General features: G+C 39.8%; 1 protein-coding gene across 1 annotated transcript in view; it reads right to left on the bottom strand.

Annotated features, from left to right (window-relative positions):
* Nucleotides 1-19,848, bottom strand: part of PPM1H (protein phosphatase, Mg2+/Mn2+ dependent 1H) — a 97,258-nt gene that overhangs the window by 5,793 nt on the left and 71,617 nt on the right. Inside the window, exons 6-9 of the mRNA XM_042469308.1 lie at nt 17,954-18,072; nt 7,123-7,186; nt 5,155-5,262; nt 1,772-1,923 (exon numbers count right to left, since the gene is read on the bottom strand). Coding sequence (XP_042325242.1) covers nt 1,772-1,923; nt 5,155-5,262; nt 7,123-7,186; nt 17,954-18,072 — 443 coding nt within the window. The remainder of the gene's footprint in view (nt 1-1,771; nt 1,924-5,154; nt 5,263-7,122; nt 7,187-17,953; nt 18,073-19,848) is intronic.

Raw genomic sequence — 19,848 nt, 5'->3', positions numbered from 1 at the left:
ATTATTATTATTATTATTATTATTATTATTATTATTATTATTATTATTATGCTCTCAAAAAACATTTCGTGTGTTATTCAAAGACTTTGCCTCCAACGGTATGAGGGTTCTTTTAGGCTACAATCATATGCACCTGGCAGATGGAGCATGGACAAATTGAAGGTAATCCTGTGATAAGTATGCACATGAAAAAAAATATGCCACAAAATTCCATGGTAGACTGCTTAGACAGATGAGTATACACACTTTGTTCATGTTACTTGCTTAGAATTTTTTTTAATTTTACCAGAAGTTGACTAGTAAGATATTTAGTAAAATGTGAAAGATTTATATGAATTGAAGAGAAACCAGAGTATATGATGATGATTATGATGTATAGTGTATTAAGGATTCAAAAATTAGTTTGCAGATGTGTATATTTTGGTAACAAGCGTATGCTTAAATGTCAGTGTATGTTTGCCATCTGCACTTACAGACGACATACTCACTCAGGTGCCAGCTGGTGTTGGTAACTTCCTGTTTAATAGCACCTAACATTCATCTGGTGATGTAGAAAATCAAACACTTTTTAGATCGATTAATAAAACCCAGTCATGGATTTCACTATGGAATACTTTTAAGTAGTCAATGGAAGAAATAAAAATGATAGCAAGTATTCTGTATCAGCAACTTAGCTGGTCTTACATCAAACATAATGTACCCGTGCTCTGAATGGCAATAAAATGGATCTCCTTTTCTCCATGCAGCTGATGTCAAGTAAAATGGTGTGTGTGTGTGTGATCATGGGACAATCAATACTAAATAGTGATTGTGAATACAGAATAGTCACTTAGGCGGGTTACACACCGCCACTAACGACACACTCCATGCGTGTTAGGGTTAGGAAGGGGCGTCCTAGGGTTAGGAAGAGTTGCCCCTTCCTAACCTGCCCCGCCCCCAACACGCATGGAGTGCGTCGTAAATGGTGGCGCCCATCCACATGGGCGCCGCCATTTTGACGTCTTGGATGCTGTGCGGCCAGACATGTTGCGGCAGAAGTGATGCCGCGATGGCGCACTCCACCCCTCGCAGCGCCACTTCCGCATTTTGAAAAGGAGCGCCATTTCGGCGCTCCTTTTTCGCTGCGGAGGGAAGCCTCGCGGTCTGGCTGCTGGGGCTTCCCTACGCAGCAAATGGTGGCGGCGGCAAAACGGCCCCTTGAGGGCCGTTTGTAACCCACCTTAGCCACAACTGTTCTGTACTCTATACTATACTCTATACTAGCAAAGCTTAGGAAGGTAAAAATGATATTTTCTTGCATCTTGTCAACCATCTGTTTAACTTGTAACCTGTTAAATGAAAGCCTCTTTTACATTTCATATTTTCTAAGTATCCAAATTAAGATTAATAGTTAGGAATACAGAAAACTGCTTTAAATTGAACCAGACCATTGGTCCATCTATCTACCTAATTCTCAAGTTCACAGGCAGAAAGTTTCCCAGACTATCCTGAAGATACTGTAAGCAAAGGGGTGTTTTACCACTGAGTTAAAATCCTGTTACTCAAACTGAGTTTAATTCACTCCAAAGTTACTTTAAAAACTCATATTAGCCATGCTTTATTTACTATCATTCCTTTCCATAGATTCTTTTTACACCTTTATCCTGCACTCCATAAAAAGTACCATTTAGAAGCAAAAGTCCCAGTATTGGAGGAAAGGGGGTATCCAAATGAATGAAAGAATGACTGAATGAATAATAATTTGCTAAAGCTATATAAAGAGATTACAAACCTGTGGGGATCATCGGGGTCACAGTTTGGCAGGAAGTTAGTCACAGCTTCTGCCACTTCTTCATTTAATAGTACATCCCAGAGTCCATCTGTAGCTAAAATCAGCACATCATCTGGGCCATGTTCATAATGGAGAAGATCATATACTCGCACCTAAAAGAAAAATAAATGCACACATGAAGGGATGGAAAATCAAGAGATTTTACTGAATAAGAATTATGACACCCCTCCCCCCCAACCAAGAAAGCAACTTAATCCCTCTAGCAGGTAATATAAAGGACAGATACATAAGGCTCTCCCCTAAGTCTTAGGCTACTTGGAAACCCTCCCCTTCTGAAGGATTGTGCAGATGGGATTTGCTAGAACAAAATTCTATCTGCCAGTATGTTAGACAGGAATAGAATTACAGGCCATTAATTCCAGTCCATTTTTGTTTCTGGCAGTGATGTTTTGTTCAGCTCCCTGTTCCAGAGATAAGAAGGAATCATCTGCATGAAAATCAAGAGCAGCTATCAGCTTGTGTCCTGGCTGATCAACCAGAAACATCCAAAGTATGCAAAGTTTGGAGCATTCACACAATTTGCAAAAGACGTCCTCTCATACTAGAACATTTCTCACAGCCCTGTACTCAGCTATACAAAAAAGGTAATCTCTAGCATCCCATGCAGTATACTCTATAATAAACTCCTTGAGTGAGTTGCCAGATGTCACTAAGCCAGCATGAAAAGAAAGGCCATTTTCTGTTTTTCCAAGTGTGTCTGCTATTAGACATAGGTATTGTAACTGCCTGCCTAGTACTCCACACTGTCTAACTGTCTTCTTGAATTCCAAAAATGGAGTCGATCTGAACTATTAATTGAGCACTTTCATTATCCCAGCAATTGCTGTGTTTTCAAGGAAGTGAAGTAACCTTGCCATAGAAGACAAGGAGAAATTATTATCGGACTAGGATTTGGAAGCACCTGAGCAGCAATGCTGCATTGTCCTTGTAGTTGACAGGGTCAGTCCGCCACTGATGTGCTGGGAAACATATTTGGCATGACTTTGAGAGTAATTTATCATCTTGTTGTGCTGCATTAATCTTAGAAATCATTGAACAGGAAAAGCTTATAGAAACTTTCTCTAACCTGGTACTTCCAAATGTGCTGAACTACAACTCCCAGAATCTTAACAAAAGAAAAGACAGCTGGTGTAGCAATATAAATCTAAACTCTTTTTTTTTCACAATCAAAAATCATGCATTTCAACACTTTTGTCATCACTGGGAAATATTACAAGAGTTTTTGCAGAATATTCTCCATGAATATTGCCAGCGGTTATGCGATTACTTCTGCTGGCTCTTTCAATACTCTTGGATGTAGTTCATCTGGCCCTGGGGACTTCATTTAGACTGGTCAGGTATTCCTATACCACACCTATCCTGTGCTGAATCTCCCTTACTTCATAATCTACTCCATTTTCCCTAGGTTGAGTGCTGAGACGAAAAACATGTTGAGTAGTTCTGCCTTTTCTCTGTCTGCTGTTAGCATTTCATCAACTTCTCCATGCAATGGCCCTACCATTTCTCCCCACCAAGCTTGAGCTTGTTCTGTGTTTTAGCTTTTCTGACTTTTTCCCTACATGTGCTGGCTATCTGGTTGAATTTCTCTTTGTGCTTTCCCTCTTTTCCCATTTCTTGTGCATGTCTCTTTTAAATAGTACCTCAGTTGAAAGTTCTTTAGACATCCATCTTGGTTTCTTTTTTCTCCTCAGTGAAATTGTTTAAAATTTTGCCCTCAATATTTCACTTTTAGGAAATTCCCAGCATCATGAACTCCCTTCTCTTTTAGTATTCCTAACCATGAGATCACACCAATATTTCCCTATGTTTACTGAAATAAGATTTCTTAAAGTCTTGAGTGGGTGTCTGACTACGCTTGGCTTTCCATTTCCACTATTTAACAAACTCCAGGAGAAAGTGATCACTCCCACCTAAGGATCCTGTCACCCCATTAATCAAGTCATCATTGTTGGTTAGGATCAGATCTAAAACAGCTGATCCCATTATTGCCTCTTCTACCTTCTGGACAATGAAGCTGTCTGCAAAGTATGTGAGGGATTTGTAATTCTTCTATTTTGAAATAGCCTGTTCTGTTATATGTAATTTAAGAAAATAGTTGACATAAACAAAGCTCTGCACTAGTTACTTTTATTGTTGTTGAATGCCTTCAAGTTGTTTCTGACTTGTAGCGACCCTTAAGGCAACCCTATAATGTGGTGTTCTCAGCATGTTTCTTCAGAGAGGTTTGCCATTGACATCCTCTGAGGCTGAGAGAGTGTAACTTGCCCAAGGTCACCCAGTGAGTTTATATGGTTGAGCCAGGATCTGAACCCTTGTCTCCCAGTGTCCTAGTCCATGCTGGCCCTTACTAGCTACTTTGCTACTCATCAAGGAACTTACTATACTTTATTGAAACAAGCCCCCTCCTAATTGCCTTGTTCCTTTTTATGTGAAACATTAGCTAACTCAGTTTTCATGAACAAACATGCAAGCAACTTTCAATATCACCCAAGTAATTTGAATGCCAATACAAAAAAAAAAATGGTCCTCAGCACTATTATGTGCAGAACTTATCAATTAGCACCCTTTCTGGGTTTTTAAATTTTTAATTTAGAAGACAGTGAAAACCACTCTTGGTTTTTGCCTTGTAGCCAGCTTCCAGTACATAGTGCCAGCTGACCACTTTACGGTTCTATCTGTTTTATAGGCTTTCTAAATACCTCTAGACAGCCATTAAATTAACAACCTTAGGTTGCAATTCTCAAGTTATTCACTAGAGATGAACACAATACTATTTACTGCCAAGCAAATATGCACAAAGGCTTACTTCTAAGTGAACATATAAACTGAGATTTGACCATTTCATTCTTGACCTTTACTAAATTTGTTTGTTATTCCAGCCACCCAACAGTCATTTTGTGGGACACCCAAGACAAATGTTGCCTGTGCCAAATGACAAGGTGTGGAAATTAACCCCTAACTCATTCCACATATAGACACTCACTATCAATGGAACAACATCTTCCACCAGATGAGAGAGAAGGCTAAATTAGGGAAGGAAACAGGCCATGGGCACACAGAGCTCCATTCTCCAACAGAGAGGAATGGCTGGGGGCTCAGGAGGAACAGCCAAAGGACTGTTGTTACAATCCTCCAGTATCTGCTGCCTAAGGTGGTTGTTTGTCTAAGTAGTAGGACTGGTCTTGCCATTTTTCATGTGGAATACTGTCTAAACTTTTCCCAAGCACAGACATGAAAAGATCTTGTTCAGAGATTTAAACACACAATTATTCTTTGTTTAGTGCCTTCATCCTGTCCCCTTTAGAAAGACATGAATGCTCTACCTCAGGTGATGAGGACAAAAATGGTTTGATGTAGATGTTTGAGTCATGCACCTTCAGGTCGTGGTCTCCAAGTCCTCTCGTAACCCCAATTGTTGCCATAACACGAGCCTAAGAATAATGAAACATGCCATAAGAAACAAAGAACAGCAAGTAAACACCAAGAACTCCCTCAAAAGGCTTCTTCTTTTCTTGTCCAATGAAGAGCTTAGGGAAGCTGATTTTCTGGACTGCTTTTCTGATCCAATGCTGTGCTGGTAAAAGTAAATATCAAGAAGCTAACTTCCTCATTCCCACCATTTTGGGAGCTTTCTAAGCCCCCATAATATGGTACTCAGAGTGAAGGTGGTGGGCTGGGGTGCAGAGAACTGAAGGGGAAGTTGGCACGGCTGTCAGAAACAGAGATGGTCAGAAGATTGACCAGCATCCACATTTGGGTATTTGGGTGATTTACAGTAGACTCTTTTTAAATCTTCTAAATCTGTTTTTAATTCAGTATTTTGTTTGATGTGTTCTTAACTTGTTTATATGATCTATTGTTTTAAACTGTTTTATTTGCTTTAATGTTATTTGTAAGCCACTCTGAGTTCTTTTCACAGAGGGTGGGCCTTAAATATTTTCATAATTAAATGAACAGACTGATAGGCATTTCTGAACTCCCAACTGTTTCACAGAAGCAGCAGTTAAAACTGGTTTGAACATTTGATCCTCTCTCTCCTCATTTAGGTTGAGAACAAATATGGGAGAATATGTTTTGTGAAGCTGTAGAAAATTCTGGGGCAAGCATGTTGTCTGAAGCACCTGGTCCATTCCTTCTTGGTATAACTGCTTTCCTGGTCATTCATGCCTGATCCCCTACTTTGCTCCTGACTGCTGATAATCATTCTCAGGGTTCAAGTCAAAACCAAAGTAGAATTTACAAGCCTAAATCAGCACTCTGCTGTGTCAAGACACAATCAGTGCAAACCACCTGCAGTAAACTTCATAGAACACTTCTTGTGTCAACTTATAAAAATGCTAAATACTTCCAATACTGCCTCTGAAATACAACAGGAATTAAAATACAGCAACAGTAGGCACACAGAAACAAAGAAAAATAAATTTCAAAAGCTGCAGGTGTGAAAACACATTTGAACACACACACAAAACCCAGTTAGACCATATAGATAAGCTACAACAGATCTGAACCTTGCATAGATTAATTTTGAAGATAGGGGTTTTAAAATATAAATTTCAAGCAAGCAGTCAAACTTGAGAAGAACTGCGGAGAAACAGAGCATGCATACCAAATGCTAGCAGCCTTGAGAACTCAATGTCCTTTTATTGATCTCACAGCCTTGCCTATCTGGCTTGCTGGGGTTAGCACTAATAATCTGGCTGTTCCTAATTATGCATTTGGTAACATGTTGCTACTTCAATAGACTTCTCAATCTTTTCTTCATATTCTTGAAATGAAATTGTACTGAAATTAACCGAGCAGTGGGTGCAGCTCAAAAAACAAAAGTACAATAGATGGTTCTGTGTACTGGCTCACCAACGGAACTCAATCTTATGAAAATTGTTCTCAAAGCAGTCTTTCCCTAGGTTACCAAGGTACATGCAACTCTGCACTCAAACTGCAGTAAACTCTATAAAAATGAAACAAATAAAGCATGTCTTTTCAAACCAGCTCCCTGTTCTGATTGTTCAAAACACAAACAAAACAATTAAGTGGGTGAAATCAGAAAATTCGGCAGTAAATGTTCCTAAACTGCCTTTGATCAAAGAGACTACATTCCCTTCTCCCTCACCCACTTTATAGACTGGGTGAGGTGATTTATGACAGACATAATATTCTTTTCAAGCTGACAGAATGATGAAATAAAGAGACAGAGACAGAGGAAAACATTGCACAGCTCGGGGCTAAACAGAGTGGTAAACAGAAAAAAACAGCCCCATATTCCTTTGAAATGACAAAATGCTTATTCCCACCTTCTTGCCTTCACCATATATAAGGGGAAACTTCAAGTCATCCTCTTCAATGGTTTTGTATGCCCTGTGGGAGAATAAACAATATTTTATAAAGCTCAGACTCAATTACTGAGGCAGTGGACTGACACTAGTTGGCAGCATTATTTCTTTGAGTCTGTCTGTGCTCCATCTTTACAAAGCATTCCATTCCCCCCCAATCTCAGTACAGTCACCCCTCCTAACTTACGGATCTGAGATCCACCACCTCGAAAATCCTTGGAGGGGTGTGCACATGAAGGTACACCTCATTCAAGCCTATGGGGCTTGAATATGCATGAGCCTCCATTTTTGCGGGGGGGGGGAGATCTGCAATGGGTCCCCACCAAAACGGAGGGCCAACTGTACTTTGCACCATAATAACAATTCTAGGTGGGTATCAGCTCAAGTCTGCTCAATAAAACAAGAACACAGTATTGAGGCACCTTAAAGAATAATCAAGGGTACAGATATGGAGGGGGGGTTATACCCTGGAAGAAATGAGATGCAATTCACAAAAATATGTTATCATCTCTCTTCAAGTCAACTCCAACTTATGACGACCCTACAACAGGATTTTCAAGTAAACATTTATTCAGAGGTTTGCCACTGTTTTCCTTTTAGGCTGAAAATGTGTGACTTGTCCAAGGTTAACCAATGGGTTTCCATATCTGAGTCTGAATACGAACCCTGGTCTCTCAGAGTTCTAGTCCAACACAAATCATTACACCACATGGACTATTCACAAAAATATATCTCATAATAAAATGTTTAAAGACAGTCGTTACCTCAGAACAGCTGTCCTTGAACAACAACAACAACAACAACAACAAACCGTACAAGGCTGGAAAGAGAAACAGCTGAATTAGAATATATCCACAAATGCCAATCTATCAACTGAAAGCGACAATGGGTTCCTGACACACTACACATATTGTAACACTGGTTAACACCTCAGCCTCACAAAGGTGCTCTTAGCCAATTTATCTTATCTCCTTTCTGGTTCCCAGCCTGTCCACACCACATTCCAAAACTCCACCATTCATATAGTCTACCGCCCACCCTGGCCTTAGGCAACATCATTCCTCCTGCCTTTGTCCCTCAACTACCATAGTTAAAACTGAACATGTCACCTCATCGCCATACCCACAAGTTTTGCATTTTTATGGCTATTCATGACGTCTTATTATAAAGGTCCTTTCTGGGCACCAGTTCACACCATGCAATGGGTAAAGTAGACCAAGTCTATGAAAGCTTTTGCTCCTGCTTCTTCACAAAGTTAGGGGTAGTACAGAATGGCACTCTGTGCCGGGGCCTGACTACGGCGTAGGGGTGAATTAGGGATGGGCATCCAAATGCACCCAGCCCTTGTTCCACTGCCAGTGCACCATTATGGTGTGCACCCATTCACATGGGGCACACCATTATGACGCATGGGCAGCGGAGCACGCTCTGCGGAAGGGGCATCATCATGGTGCATGAGCACCAATATGGTGCCCCTTGCAGGAAACTGTTTTGAGCAGCTTCTTTTTGCTCCTGAGAGGGAGCGAATCATTGCCGTGGCGTGTGATTGCTGCAGCAACGATCCGGGGCAAACAGGGGTGGCATTTAGCCGCCCATCTGTATAGCCCCCTAGTCTCAAAGGTGCTACAAGATCCCTTTGCATAAAAAAGTTACACTGTTTGAAATGCCAAACTCTTTCCCATCCAAAGGCCTCAATCCAATATCCATCAGCGTAGTGTAAATATACATCCCCATAGCTTGACACAAAATATTGGAACAATATTGAGAGTCCCTGAGTAACCTGATGGATCTTAGATTTGATATCAGCACTGCAAAGGGAGAGAATACTAAGCACCACAGCACCAAAAAAAGGCCACTTGCACATGTAAAGGATGCTTATGTGTGTATATATCCCTAACAGGATTCTGACCAATCCCTTTCCTGTACAATCTGTACTATTTGAACAGCAAGAAGAAAACATTAATGCACAGAAGCAAGTTTACAGGCACATTAATCCAACTGCCCTTCCTTAATCTGGATGGATTCATTAAATCAAATGCCGGATAGTAACTCACACTTCAATCCCATTGCTTCAACAGGCCCACTGTAGTTTGGACTAGCAATTGGATACCAAATAGCAGTAATATTGCAAAAAAGAATGGGATTATATTATACATGGGTAGTATTGAGAAACAGCAAGATTTTAAGATAATGCATGCATCAGCTATTTTTAAAAAAAGGAAAATTCATTCAGAAGTGAAATATATTAAGGAAAGCTTCAAACAATAGATAGCATCAATCAGGTTATTCAGCCAGAAATTCTCACTGTCAGGTTTCTTGTTGCTTCCAAATGCCTACAACATTCCTACATGAAGATATATCAACTGTAGGAATTAGCATGCAACCACAATATTTATGGACTGGTCTTCCTTGATGATCTTCCCTGCATGTATTTTGCTACATTTATGTCATTTGGGAAGCTTCAATTAACATTTTTGTCATCTGGAAAGCTGCATTTGTTTCTCCAATCCTGGGTGTATCCACACGCTTTGATATCACTTTCTCTGCCAAATTTCTGATTTATGAATTCCCAGGATATGTAGTTTCACGAGATATTTCAAATTAACAAAGTAAAAACTCTCTGACAGAGTATTTTAATGCTGAAGTTTAAAAGAGCCAACCAGAGCTATTCAAAGTACCTCATTAAACTGCATAATTTCTACAGTGTAGATGTAACCTAAGAGAGCCTTCTTCCACCTGCAGTTTTTCAGATATATTCACTGGACTGCAACTCTCATAACCCCCCCAGCCAACACAGCACGGCTATCTGGGGGTGGAATGGGAGTTGCAGTCCAATACAGCTGGAGGACACCAGTTTGGGAGAAGCTGTCATAAAACACACAGCATTTATTATTTTTCCAGCCTACGGGTCTGGTTGTTCAGAAAGGGAAGCAGAATAAGCTGTGAACCATTAGTTGCTAAACTTGCCCTGTAGCATGACCACCACCACCCCACACACAAACCCACACACAAACATTCTTCCCTTGGTTTCTTTTACACAGCTACAGTCTGGTAGACTATTTCACTGGCTTTTAAGCAATAAAATTGTGTTTATGCTGTCTATGTCATTTATAGGAAGAACATGGTGCATAAAATATGTATTGTGCCACTGCTGTCATCCCATAAACCCAAACACACAGAAGAGGAAGAGCCTTTTCAAGTAGATCAGCATGACACCCCTCAAGAGAGAAATTTAATCCAGAAGCAACAAACAATAAAATCACAGCTAAGTGGCAGCTTTCCAGTTTTGCCTTATTTTCCCAACCACTGCCTCTGAAAAAAAATTAGTGCCCACCCAAAGCATGACAGAAACCATACACAGTAAAGATGAAGGTATAGCACCACTTATAATCTTGAGTCCTCTTAAACTCTGTCAGCATCATATCATGCAGGAAAAAAGCAAACCCAGGACCAGATATAGTCAATGCCATGCTTTGTGAAGCTGCTGTTTTCTTCTTCTGCTGCCATCCATGTCCAGCATTTGTGAAGTACTCATTAAAGGATAAATATATGGGCAAATTTGCATTTGGATTCAAACTGAGATGTAAAAATGGCAACATTCAGCAGTTTGAAAAAGGAAAGTCAAACAGTTCTTAAATTTCAAAGGCATGCTCCAAATTAAAAAAAAGAAGAAGTATTCTAGCAGCTGATATTCAAGAAATCCTGGAGTGATACAGAAGAACCATCCACAAGTCCTGCACTGGGCAAAACAGTGAAATACACAAAACTCTGAATTTAGAATACACTAGGTTCCATTTTTCTGCCATAGTCTGCCAAGGAAGTTTTTAGTTTAATACCTCAGACAGCTCCCTCCCTCGATTTTTGGCTCCCATGCTTTCATAAAGACTGTTTCTCTCAAGTTAGACATAGAAAACCATCAACACTAGTCAATAGTTCTAATTAACTTCACAGCTCAATATGGGATAAGGAATTTGTCTGCTTTCCTTACATAGACTTAAAAAACAAGTATCTTACACTGACATTAAAAAAAAATACCATTTAACTATTTTAAATGCTTAGTTTAAATAAAGTATACATAAGAAAAAGACACTATGGACCTATATGAAAAAGATGTGGTTGGGAAGAGTCTTGGAAGAAATTTTTTAAAAAACCTATAGACTAAAGGATCCTTTCTAAATGTAAACCTATTGAGGCACTATTATGCTTTCCCTTCTACTGTGGGCATACAGGAGGTTTTTTTCTTCACTCCTGAGAATCCTGCAAATATTACGACTTTTCCCCCTATAACATCTGATGACAAGTGAAAGATTGCAGAATTATTTACTTTTACAATTAGAACTGCTGAATTGGACCAGGCCTAAAGGTCTACCTAGTCCAATACTTGCCTAGCAGAACAATGCTAGAAAGTTCCCAAGCATTTATTTTTAATTTACTTCTGTTGAAATCTGTCTGCAGGTTGCTACATGTAAACTATTCTAAAGTTAGGCTGTGTCACCTTCATCCTCCAAAGACTTTCATCCTTTAAGACCCTCCCTTGTTTATGCATCTCATTAGAATCCACATGCCATTTCTTAGAATAAAAGAACTGCAGAGAGAAAGGAAGCCAGGCAAGCCAAGGCACAGTATGTCTTACAAATCAGCCAGGAACCTGCAATGATGAAGGAACTAAATAACTGCAGCTGATATATAAATATGAAGGAACTGGGTTACTTTCATAATGGTAGATTTTAGGACAGTGATAATATACGAGGGGGGAAAGTAAAATTGCACACATTTCTTGAGAAGGAGCTGTACAAAAGGAAAAACAAGTTTGACAGAATGTTATACTTTTCAAATACTTCATACAAAAAAGGAGAAATAGAATACATAAGAAAGAACAAAAGAGGTTTCATATATAATTGTATGTGAGTAAGGCTATCCCTTTCAAGAACATACATGGTCTGGCAGTATCCTTTTTTTTTTGGGCTGTAAGAACCATAATTCTAGTTTGTAACAATATACAATCTAAATAACAAGCATAACAATATGCATTGTATATGAGAAGGGCAAGGAAACTTTTGCTTTCCAGATGTTTGATTCTTCAACTCACTAAAGCTCAACTAGCATGCCCAATGATAAGAACATGTGGGTCACTAGTCAAAAAGTTTTGGAGGACCAAAGGTTCCCCATACCTGCTTCGATTCCCAACTAGACAGGATCTCCGTTCAGCTATGTATGTAGAACAAGAAAGCAAAGCTAAGAACAAGCCAACAAAGTAATATGCTAAGTGCAGGGCAGGGCAAGCTGTTCTCCATACTCTTCCTTCAGCTTGGTTATGACCCCCAAAAGTATACTTAACAAGCAGGACAAAGAAATAGTATCCTAATTGTTCAAACCACACAAGCATTGGAAATTTTCAGGGAGCATATACTCTGGGAGTGTATACTGCAGAATCTTTACCAATGTTATAGAGACTGCCATACATAAACACCTATCATTTTACATGAAACAGTCATGTGAGTCAGGCCTGTGCAAAAGATGAACGTTTGGTTAGAAATTATATACAATCTTCCATCTTTTCTTTGACGTACAAAATGTTCTCAAGATGGGTCCCAATCCAAGCTTCTCATGTCTGCTTCAGTTCAGCTCAGTTCAGCTCCATATAGTCTTGGATCAATTCTTTGCATATGCACTTTCTCCTCTCAGATTTAATAGGTTTTGTCCTCTTAATTAACCCAGAATTTGCACATGTTTGCACTTCCTCTCACCACCTCATTTATTCCACTTTATCAAATTAAAAAGATGGGGAGAGAGAGAGAGAGACTTGAATCACGATACCAGAATACCTGAAACTAACATCTGAAAGCAAGATGATAGCTTCTGACAAAACAAGGTAGCAGATTATGTTCCCAAATCTCTAGATATATTTATTACAGGAATACATGTACCACTCCTAAAGAGAGGCATATATAAAAATTCAGTACAGTAAAATAACTTCAAATTCAAACATAAAAAGTAAAAATGGAGGGTTAATTTTGTCAACTGACAATTAAAAATCCGTAAATGTTGAATTGGTGGACAGGCATATTTCTGTTAAAAAAAAGACTCCAGTGAGGTATGAGAAAGAGTTAAGACAGTAGCTGGGAGGAGGAAAAAGTACAGCTTCTGTCTAGAACACAGTACAAACCTACCGTAAGCATTATTTTAATGAGATAGATTAGATTGTGTACTTGGAAAGCCAGGATATAAGACCACCCAGCTGGCTTCACAGCTGAATAGGAATTTGAACCAGAATTTCCCAAATTTACAGCTTAGCCATACCAGAAGAGTGACATCCAGAATATTAAAAAGTTAAAAAAATGTAGAATAGAAGTCTAGTATTCAGATATAACTTAGAAGCAGGGATTTCAGTGTCTCTCCAGTCTGTTTAGATGTGGAAACCCAAATAAAATGAAATACAACATTACGTGCCAAGAAATACATTTGCCAGTAAAGAAAAGAAGCTATGATCAGTGTGAAATGGCAACACAAAAATTCACAGAAGGAACCCCATGGCCAAGGTAAACTTTATATCACTACTCCTTCCTTTGCAGTAATGGTGGGAGGGGGCAGGATGGCTATTAGGCTTCTCCAGGTTGCCTTCATCCAGCTCAACCTAGCCCTGCAACTCTGTCTTTGTTCCTCTGACATGCAAGCTCTTAAGGGAAAGAAGAGCCATTTGTCATTGCCAGGAGATATGCTGTACGCAGCAGGTTAGATCTCTTCCCCCTGCTGTTCCTGCAGCTACAGCTTGCAAATCCGGGAAAGATGCAGAACATGCATGTTGTGAACAGACATTTATCATCACTGAACTGTACTCTAGATGGAATACTTGGAACTGTACACATTTTGCCTGCATGCATGAAGTTGGGAAACAAACAAACAAAAGGACTTGGGTTAAACCTGACTCACCTTCTATTTTCAATCTCTTTCTGACCATTTGTCATTAGCTACAAATAACTGGCGTCGGCACTCAACAATCATACTTTATCTGTATTTAGTCTGAAAGGAGTTTTAAATTGTCTCCACAAATTATTATATTTTTGGAGAAATAAATTACTTGGATGAAATCTCTCTCTTTTTCTTTCAAGAAAATCAAGAAAAATTTTGTTTTTCCTATAAATGAGGAAGTGATCCCATTCTCTTGCAGACCTGTGAAAACCAGCATCAGCAGACAGAATTTTCATTTGGGGTTTGGAAGCAAGGTGCAAAGGAGCAGGTGAAAACATAAAGCTGCTTTTTGTACCCCCGAGTCAAACTATCAAGGAAAACCACTTATCTGAATATGACTAATAAGAGTAAGTTAATTAGCCCCACTGGCATTGGCTGGCAGATAAATCCAGGTCTGGGAAAGGGAGACTGTCATTTTAAGTACTGCCTTGGGATCTGTGGCTAAGCTAATGAGGACTGTCAGTTGGGTCTCTTTTTTATTATTGGGGAGCAGGACCCTCTGGAGAATAAAGCCTAAGGTTTCTGGAACAGGGTTTCTGTGCTCAATTCAATCAATCAATTTGTATTAAAGGGGAGGGGAGCAGGCCATGCGAGTCTGGCGTTGGCCTCATAAAACATTCTGTGGCATTTCTCAATCTACTTATCCCTTTCCCTGTCAGACTGACTGGCTGGGCCTGTCAATGGACATTGAACAGAACAATAAAGAAGAAGAGAGCGCTCACAGCTACAATATTTCTTGAACACAACTTGCAAGTTAGACAAAGCAAAGTTCACATGAACTGCCACATTTAGTGGGGAGCCCCAAACAATGAATGAATCTCTCTCTCTCTCTCTTTCTCTCTGTGTGTATTTGTTAACCAGAATTTTAAAAACTTATTTGAAACTAGCTGAAAGAGAAAAGTAAAGGTCAGCTCAGACAATGTGTTAAAACATAGACATACAAAATCAAAAACAATGATTAGAATACAGGCGGCGATAGTAGGATTCGGGACCGCACACCAACAGCACGGTCCTGAGCCCTACTAGATGCAGGCGGTGCCATTACAGCGCTGCCCCACCCACATGGGGGCGTGTGCATGATGTGTGGGCATCGCAGCGCTCACATGTCATGCACAGGAAGAGATGTTGTAAGGGGCCGCAGCCCTTGTGATGTCCCAAAAAGGAGCTGCCATAGGCGGCTCCTTTTTTGGTCTGCAGTGTTGCCGGGTGGTTTGGTTGCTGCGGCAACACTGCGGACCAAAAATGGGCACTTACAGACCACCCTGAAAGGGGTGGTCTGTATTGCCCCATACATTTAAAATAATGTGACTAAAACAACACAAGAAATTTATGAATTCATTTATTTAAAAGGTGCACTACTGCCTTTGTAAGAAACCTTTCCCATTTACAGTAATTGTGCAGCATGCAAAATTAAAATTGCAAAACACAATAAAACATTAAGAACAAATTATCACAACGTAGCAGTGAAACCAGTTAGCATTGTCCATCCAGTCACCTCACTCACTTATATGCCAAAGTGGAAAGATAAGCCTTTAGGACATTTTTAAGATATGTAATGTGGTGTCTTAGGGAACATCAACTGGAACAGAATTCCATAAGCAATTGGACCACTGCCAGAAAAGTTTTATCCCTTGTGACTTTCAGCTCAATGTCACTTACTGGAAAACACAAAAGCAGGAGTTCAAGTCATGTACTCAAACTGAGGGTGGCTTGGTTTCAGTGAAAGTTTAATTAATCAGTACTCCAAATATTTAGGCATTTCAATGCCAATAAAAGCACTTTTAGTTAAAGCCAGAAACACAGTGGCAACCGCTGCAGCAGATACAATATGTATGTCATTTGATCCAACCATCTAGCACTTACCAATTCCTGAGCGGCCACATTTTGTAGCAGTTGACATTTTTCAACTACCTTGTGCAATCCCACAAAGGCTCCATTATAGCCGTAGCATCATTAGACCTCATATAACTGAAACAAGATTCATCCTTTACAGAAAGAGTTAAAACTAGAAAACCAGCTAAGGCAATAGAATGGAATCCTGGCTACTTCTGCCATCTGAAACTTGCCAGTTAGTTCTAAATCTAGAAGTACACCTAAACTGTAGACTGTGGCCTGAAATGCATGGGCCAAATAAGGTAGCTTCCAGCTGCTTTGGAAGTGTGGTGTTCAAGTGACACATGACCCCAAAGCAACCAGAAACCACTCTGGTACTGCAATCAGGTCTTTTTGGACCAGCTCAAAAAGGTGCAGATTAAATCCGACTTCTGGCAGTAGCAGTTTAGGACCATGGCAGTGGCCCATTTCAGAAGCAGGTCAATTGCGGCTGGAGTGGCCTCTGGCAGCTCTTTGCCAGCCATGTGCCCTCTTTGCTAGCCATATGCCCATGTGCCCTTAGTTCTAAGTCAAGAAAAACACCCAAACTGTAAACTTATTTCTAGAAGATCACCCAAACTAAACTTAGCTCTAAGTCTAGAAGAAAAGCCAAACTGTAGACTTAGTTCTAACAAAACAAAAAACAAAACAAACATGCTTCATTTATATACCGCTTCATACTGCCTAAGCAGTGTCTAAGTGGTTTACAACTGTAAGCTAATTTGCCCCAACAATCTGGGTACTCATTTTAGCGACCTCGGAAGGATGCAAGCCTGAGTCAAGCTTGAGCCCTTTTGCTGGCCTTGAACTCGCAACCTTATGGTTTTGAGTGAGTGGCTGCAGTACAGGTATTTAACCATGCGCCACCAGGGCGTCTAGGTCTAGAAGAATACTCCAACTGTAGACCTGGCCTTTTAGAACAACCCCATCTATGACTGCTTCCATATAGCGTGGTTGGTGGTCCAGCTACTAAAGCACTAAGGCAGCTTGGTCACTCTCATTTATTCAAAAACTACTTCTAGTCTTGAATTCAAGCATTCCACAGCCACCCTGAGGTTGTGTGTGTGTATTTGTGCATTCAAGTTTTCTAATGATAACCCCATGAATTTCATTCAGTTTTCTTAGGCAAGGAATACACAGATATGGTTTTGCCAATTCCTTTCCTTCCTTTAAATATGGAAATTAGCTTTTATTTCCATATGTAGAAGAAGGAATTGGCAAAACCACCTGTGAGTATTCCTAATAGGCTCAGCCCAAACCTCTGGATGATTTCCTCATATAGGTCAGCAGCAGGCATAGTGCGATTCATGGACTGCACAGACACACACTCCAAAGGCAGGGGGGGAGGTGTTTGTGAATCAGAGTGCCCCCACACCAAAAAATTGACCTCCAAAAATGAATTTCTGCTCCTGGAAGTCTCCAAGAGACCTTCTCCTTGTTTAGTGTATCAAAATGGAACCAGAAGGAGGATAATCTGACCATTTGGTTTTGTTGCTGTTTTTCCATTTTCAAGCCAATGTTGTCTGCTGTTGGGTCATGGAGAAGAAAAATTATCCTTGGATTTCTAGAATATCTTATACAGTTATGACAAAGCCAGCCAGAACATTCTCAGGCAGATGGATTAACACAAATTATTTACAGAAAGATGCAAAAAGAAACCATTTCTGTCTAACAAAAAAATCACTGCACTACCAAAATTTGTCAGCTTGACATATGCACAATTTTGGCAATGCCTTATTTGTAGGAGACATGGCTATTTTGTCACTACTACTGCACTATCACCATTGTGGCATGGGAGGGGCAGGCCTGGTTTATCCACCCTTGGTGTATGAATAAAAACCTTGTTTTGGAAATGGCATAGTTACTTGATGGTAATGAATAGCCTCATCTGTGGCTGTTATTTTTTTTTTAAGGATACTTTCCAGTGCTCTAAAAGGGGAGATGGTCTTACCAGCCAGTCATGTTGAAGTCTCTGTAGAGCATTCTTTTTCCAACCTCCTTACGCTGAACCCTCCTTGGAAACTCCAAGTGTGTAAACTCATTTCCCAGCAAGTGGGGCTGCATATATGCCTACAAGGGTTTTTAAAAAGGGAGAGAGAAAAGTACAGTGACAAAACAATCATCCTTGAGACTCCTGAACTTTTTTTCTCATAACGCTAAAAAAAAGTACTAACAAAATACAAATGGCAATGAACAAAATCCCAGAAGTCTATAATTATAAGTCATAGTTATCTCTACCCATTTGGAAGCATATTTTACTATTTCTGCAGTCCTTGCCTTGCACAACCACTCAGCTTCTTTTGTTATTTGCAACTCAAAACAGCTTGCTTTTATAATTTGTACTGTGCTGACCTGGTGAAGACCATCACCAAGTGGCTCTTCAGCCATATCACATCCCTTTGCCTTAATGAACATTTCATCAAGTTGGTCTAACACTACTGACTATGCATCAGCTATGCAAACTGACAATGTTACTGCTTTTCTAGGCAATGCTGACTACATTCTTGGGGAACAAGTGATGCATGGATCCTATCCTACATATCCCACCTTCTTACAAATAAGAGGCACAGTCAATAATTTCAGCCAAACTATGTACATGAACTTGTTCTAGATTTGAGTCTTCCCTCCTGGATGCATATTTTGTGTGGATTTTAATTATGCATGGGTATTGTATTTACATATGAATTCTGTGATGTGGTTTTGTCCAAAATAAATAATTGGTGTTTACTTCTACAAATTCAGTGTTATTACCCCTGAATATAATGAATATAATGAGAGCCAGTGTGGCACAGAAAGCCAGTGTGGCATAGTGGTTTGAATGTTGGACTATGACTCTGGAGACCAGGATTTGATACCCAGTTTGGCCATGAAACCCACTGAGTGATCTTGGGCAAGTCTCATGTTCTCAGCCTCTAGATCTATCACAATGTGGCTCAGACCTGTCAACCACTAAAGCAAGTTTACTAGTTTACTGAATAGCTCTAATTGGTGATTGTAATTAGTGACAGCTAAGCAAAGTTTCCAAGATGGGAACAAAAAGAAATAAAAAATGCACAATATCTTTTTAGTGTTCAACAAATGTGTAAGATTGAACTGAAACAGTCTATGTTATAGGCACATATATGATAATATGGAAATGATGTTGTTTAAGGAAGCACTGGCTTTATTTTGCTGAACCTCTCTGTTGTCAGAGGTTTGTGGAGAGGGCGTCCAAGAGAAGATACATGAAGATGCAGTGAACACGTGGCCCTCTAATTTACATCAGATTTCAATTCCATCATCTCCCACCCTAAACTACGGAGGTTAGTGCTGGCAGGAACTGCAGTGAAAGATACCTAGTGAAACAGACATTCTGCACCCCAATGTAAAGTAGAAATGGAAAGAAAGGAAAGAAAGGGACAGAGTCCTGAAGACACAGTAAAACAAGGGACACCAATGCTCATGGAAAAGAGGACAGGAATTATCCAGCAGAACAGGAAGAGGAAAAGGCCAGTTTAATGTTATTCACTCAAAATTTCATGCATACAAATCAAAAGATATTTATCACATGAAACTGCCTGCTGGAAGATATAATGTCCTACACTTAAAAATAACAATTACAAAGCGATAGTTTGTGCCTTTCCTCCTATGCTGTTGTTGTTGTGTGCCTTCCAGTCATTTCTTCCTTATATTGTCCCTAAGGCCATGGGGTTATCAGGATATTATTTTTTTTCTAACAGAGAGAATACTTTGGTAGACATTGGTAGATCTTCCAGCATAATTCTATGGTTAACATCGACCAGAACTGGTGGAGGATCTAAAAATACTTAGAAAGAACGTATTTTTTCTGTTGTGAATAGGGCAGCC

This window comes from Sceloporus undulatus, chromosome 5 (genome assembly GCF_019175285.1).
Source record: "Sceloporus undulatus isolate JIND9_A2432 ecotype Alabama chromosome 5, SceUnd_v1.1, whole genome shotgun sequence".
Classification (NCBI taxonomy): domain Eukaryota; kingdom Metazoa; phylum Chordata; class Lepidosauria; order Squamata; family Phrynosomatidae; genus Sceloporus; species Sceloporus undulatus.
The sequence above is the reverse complement of the archived record's forward strand: the minus strand, read 5'-3'. Positions and strand labels throughout refer to the sequence as shown.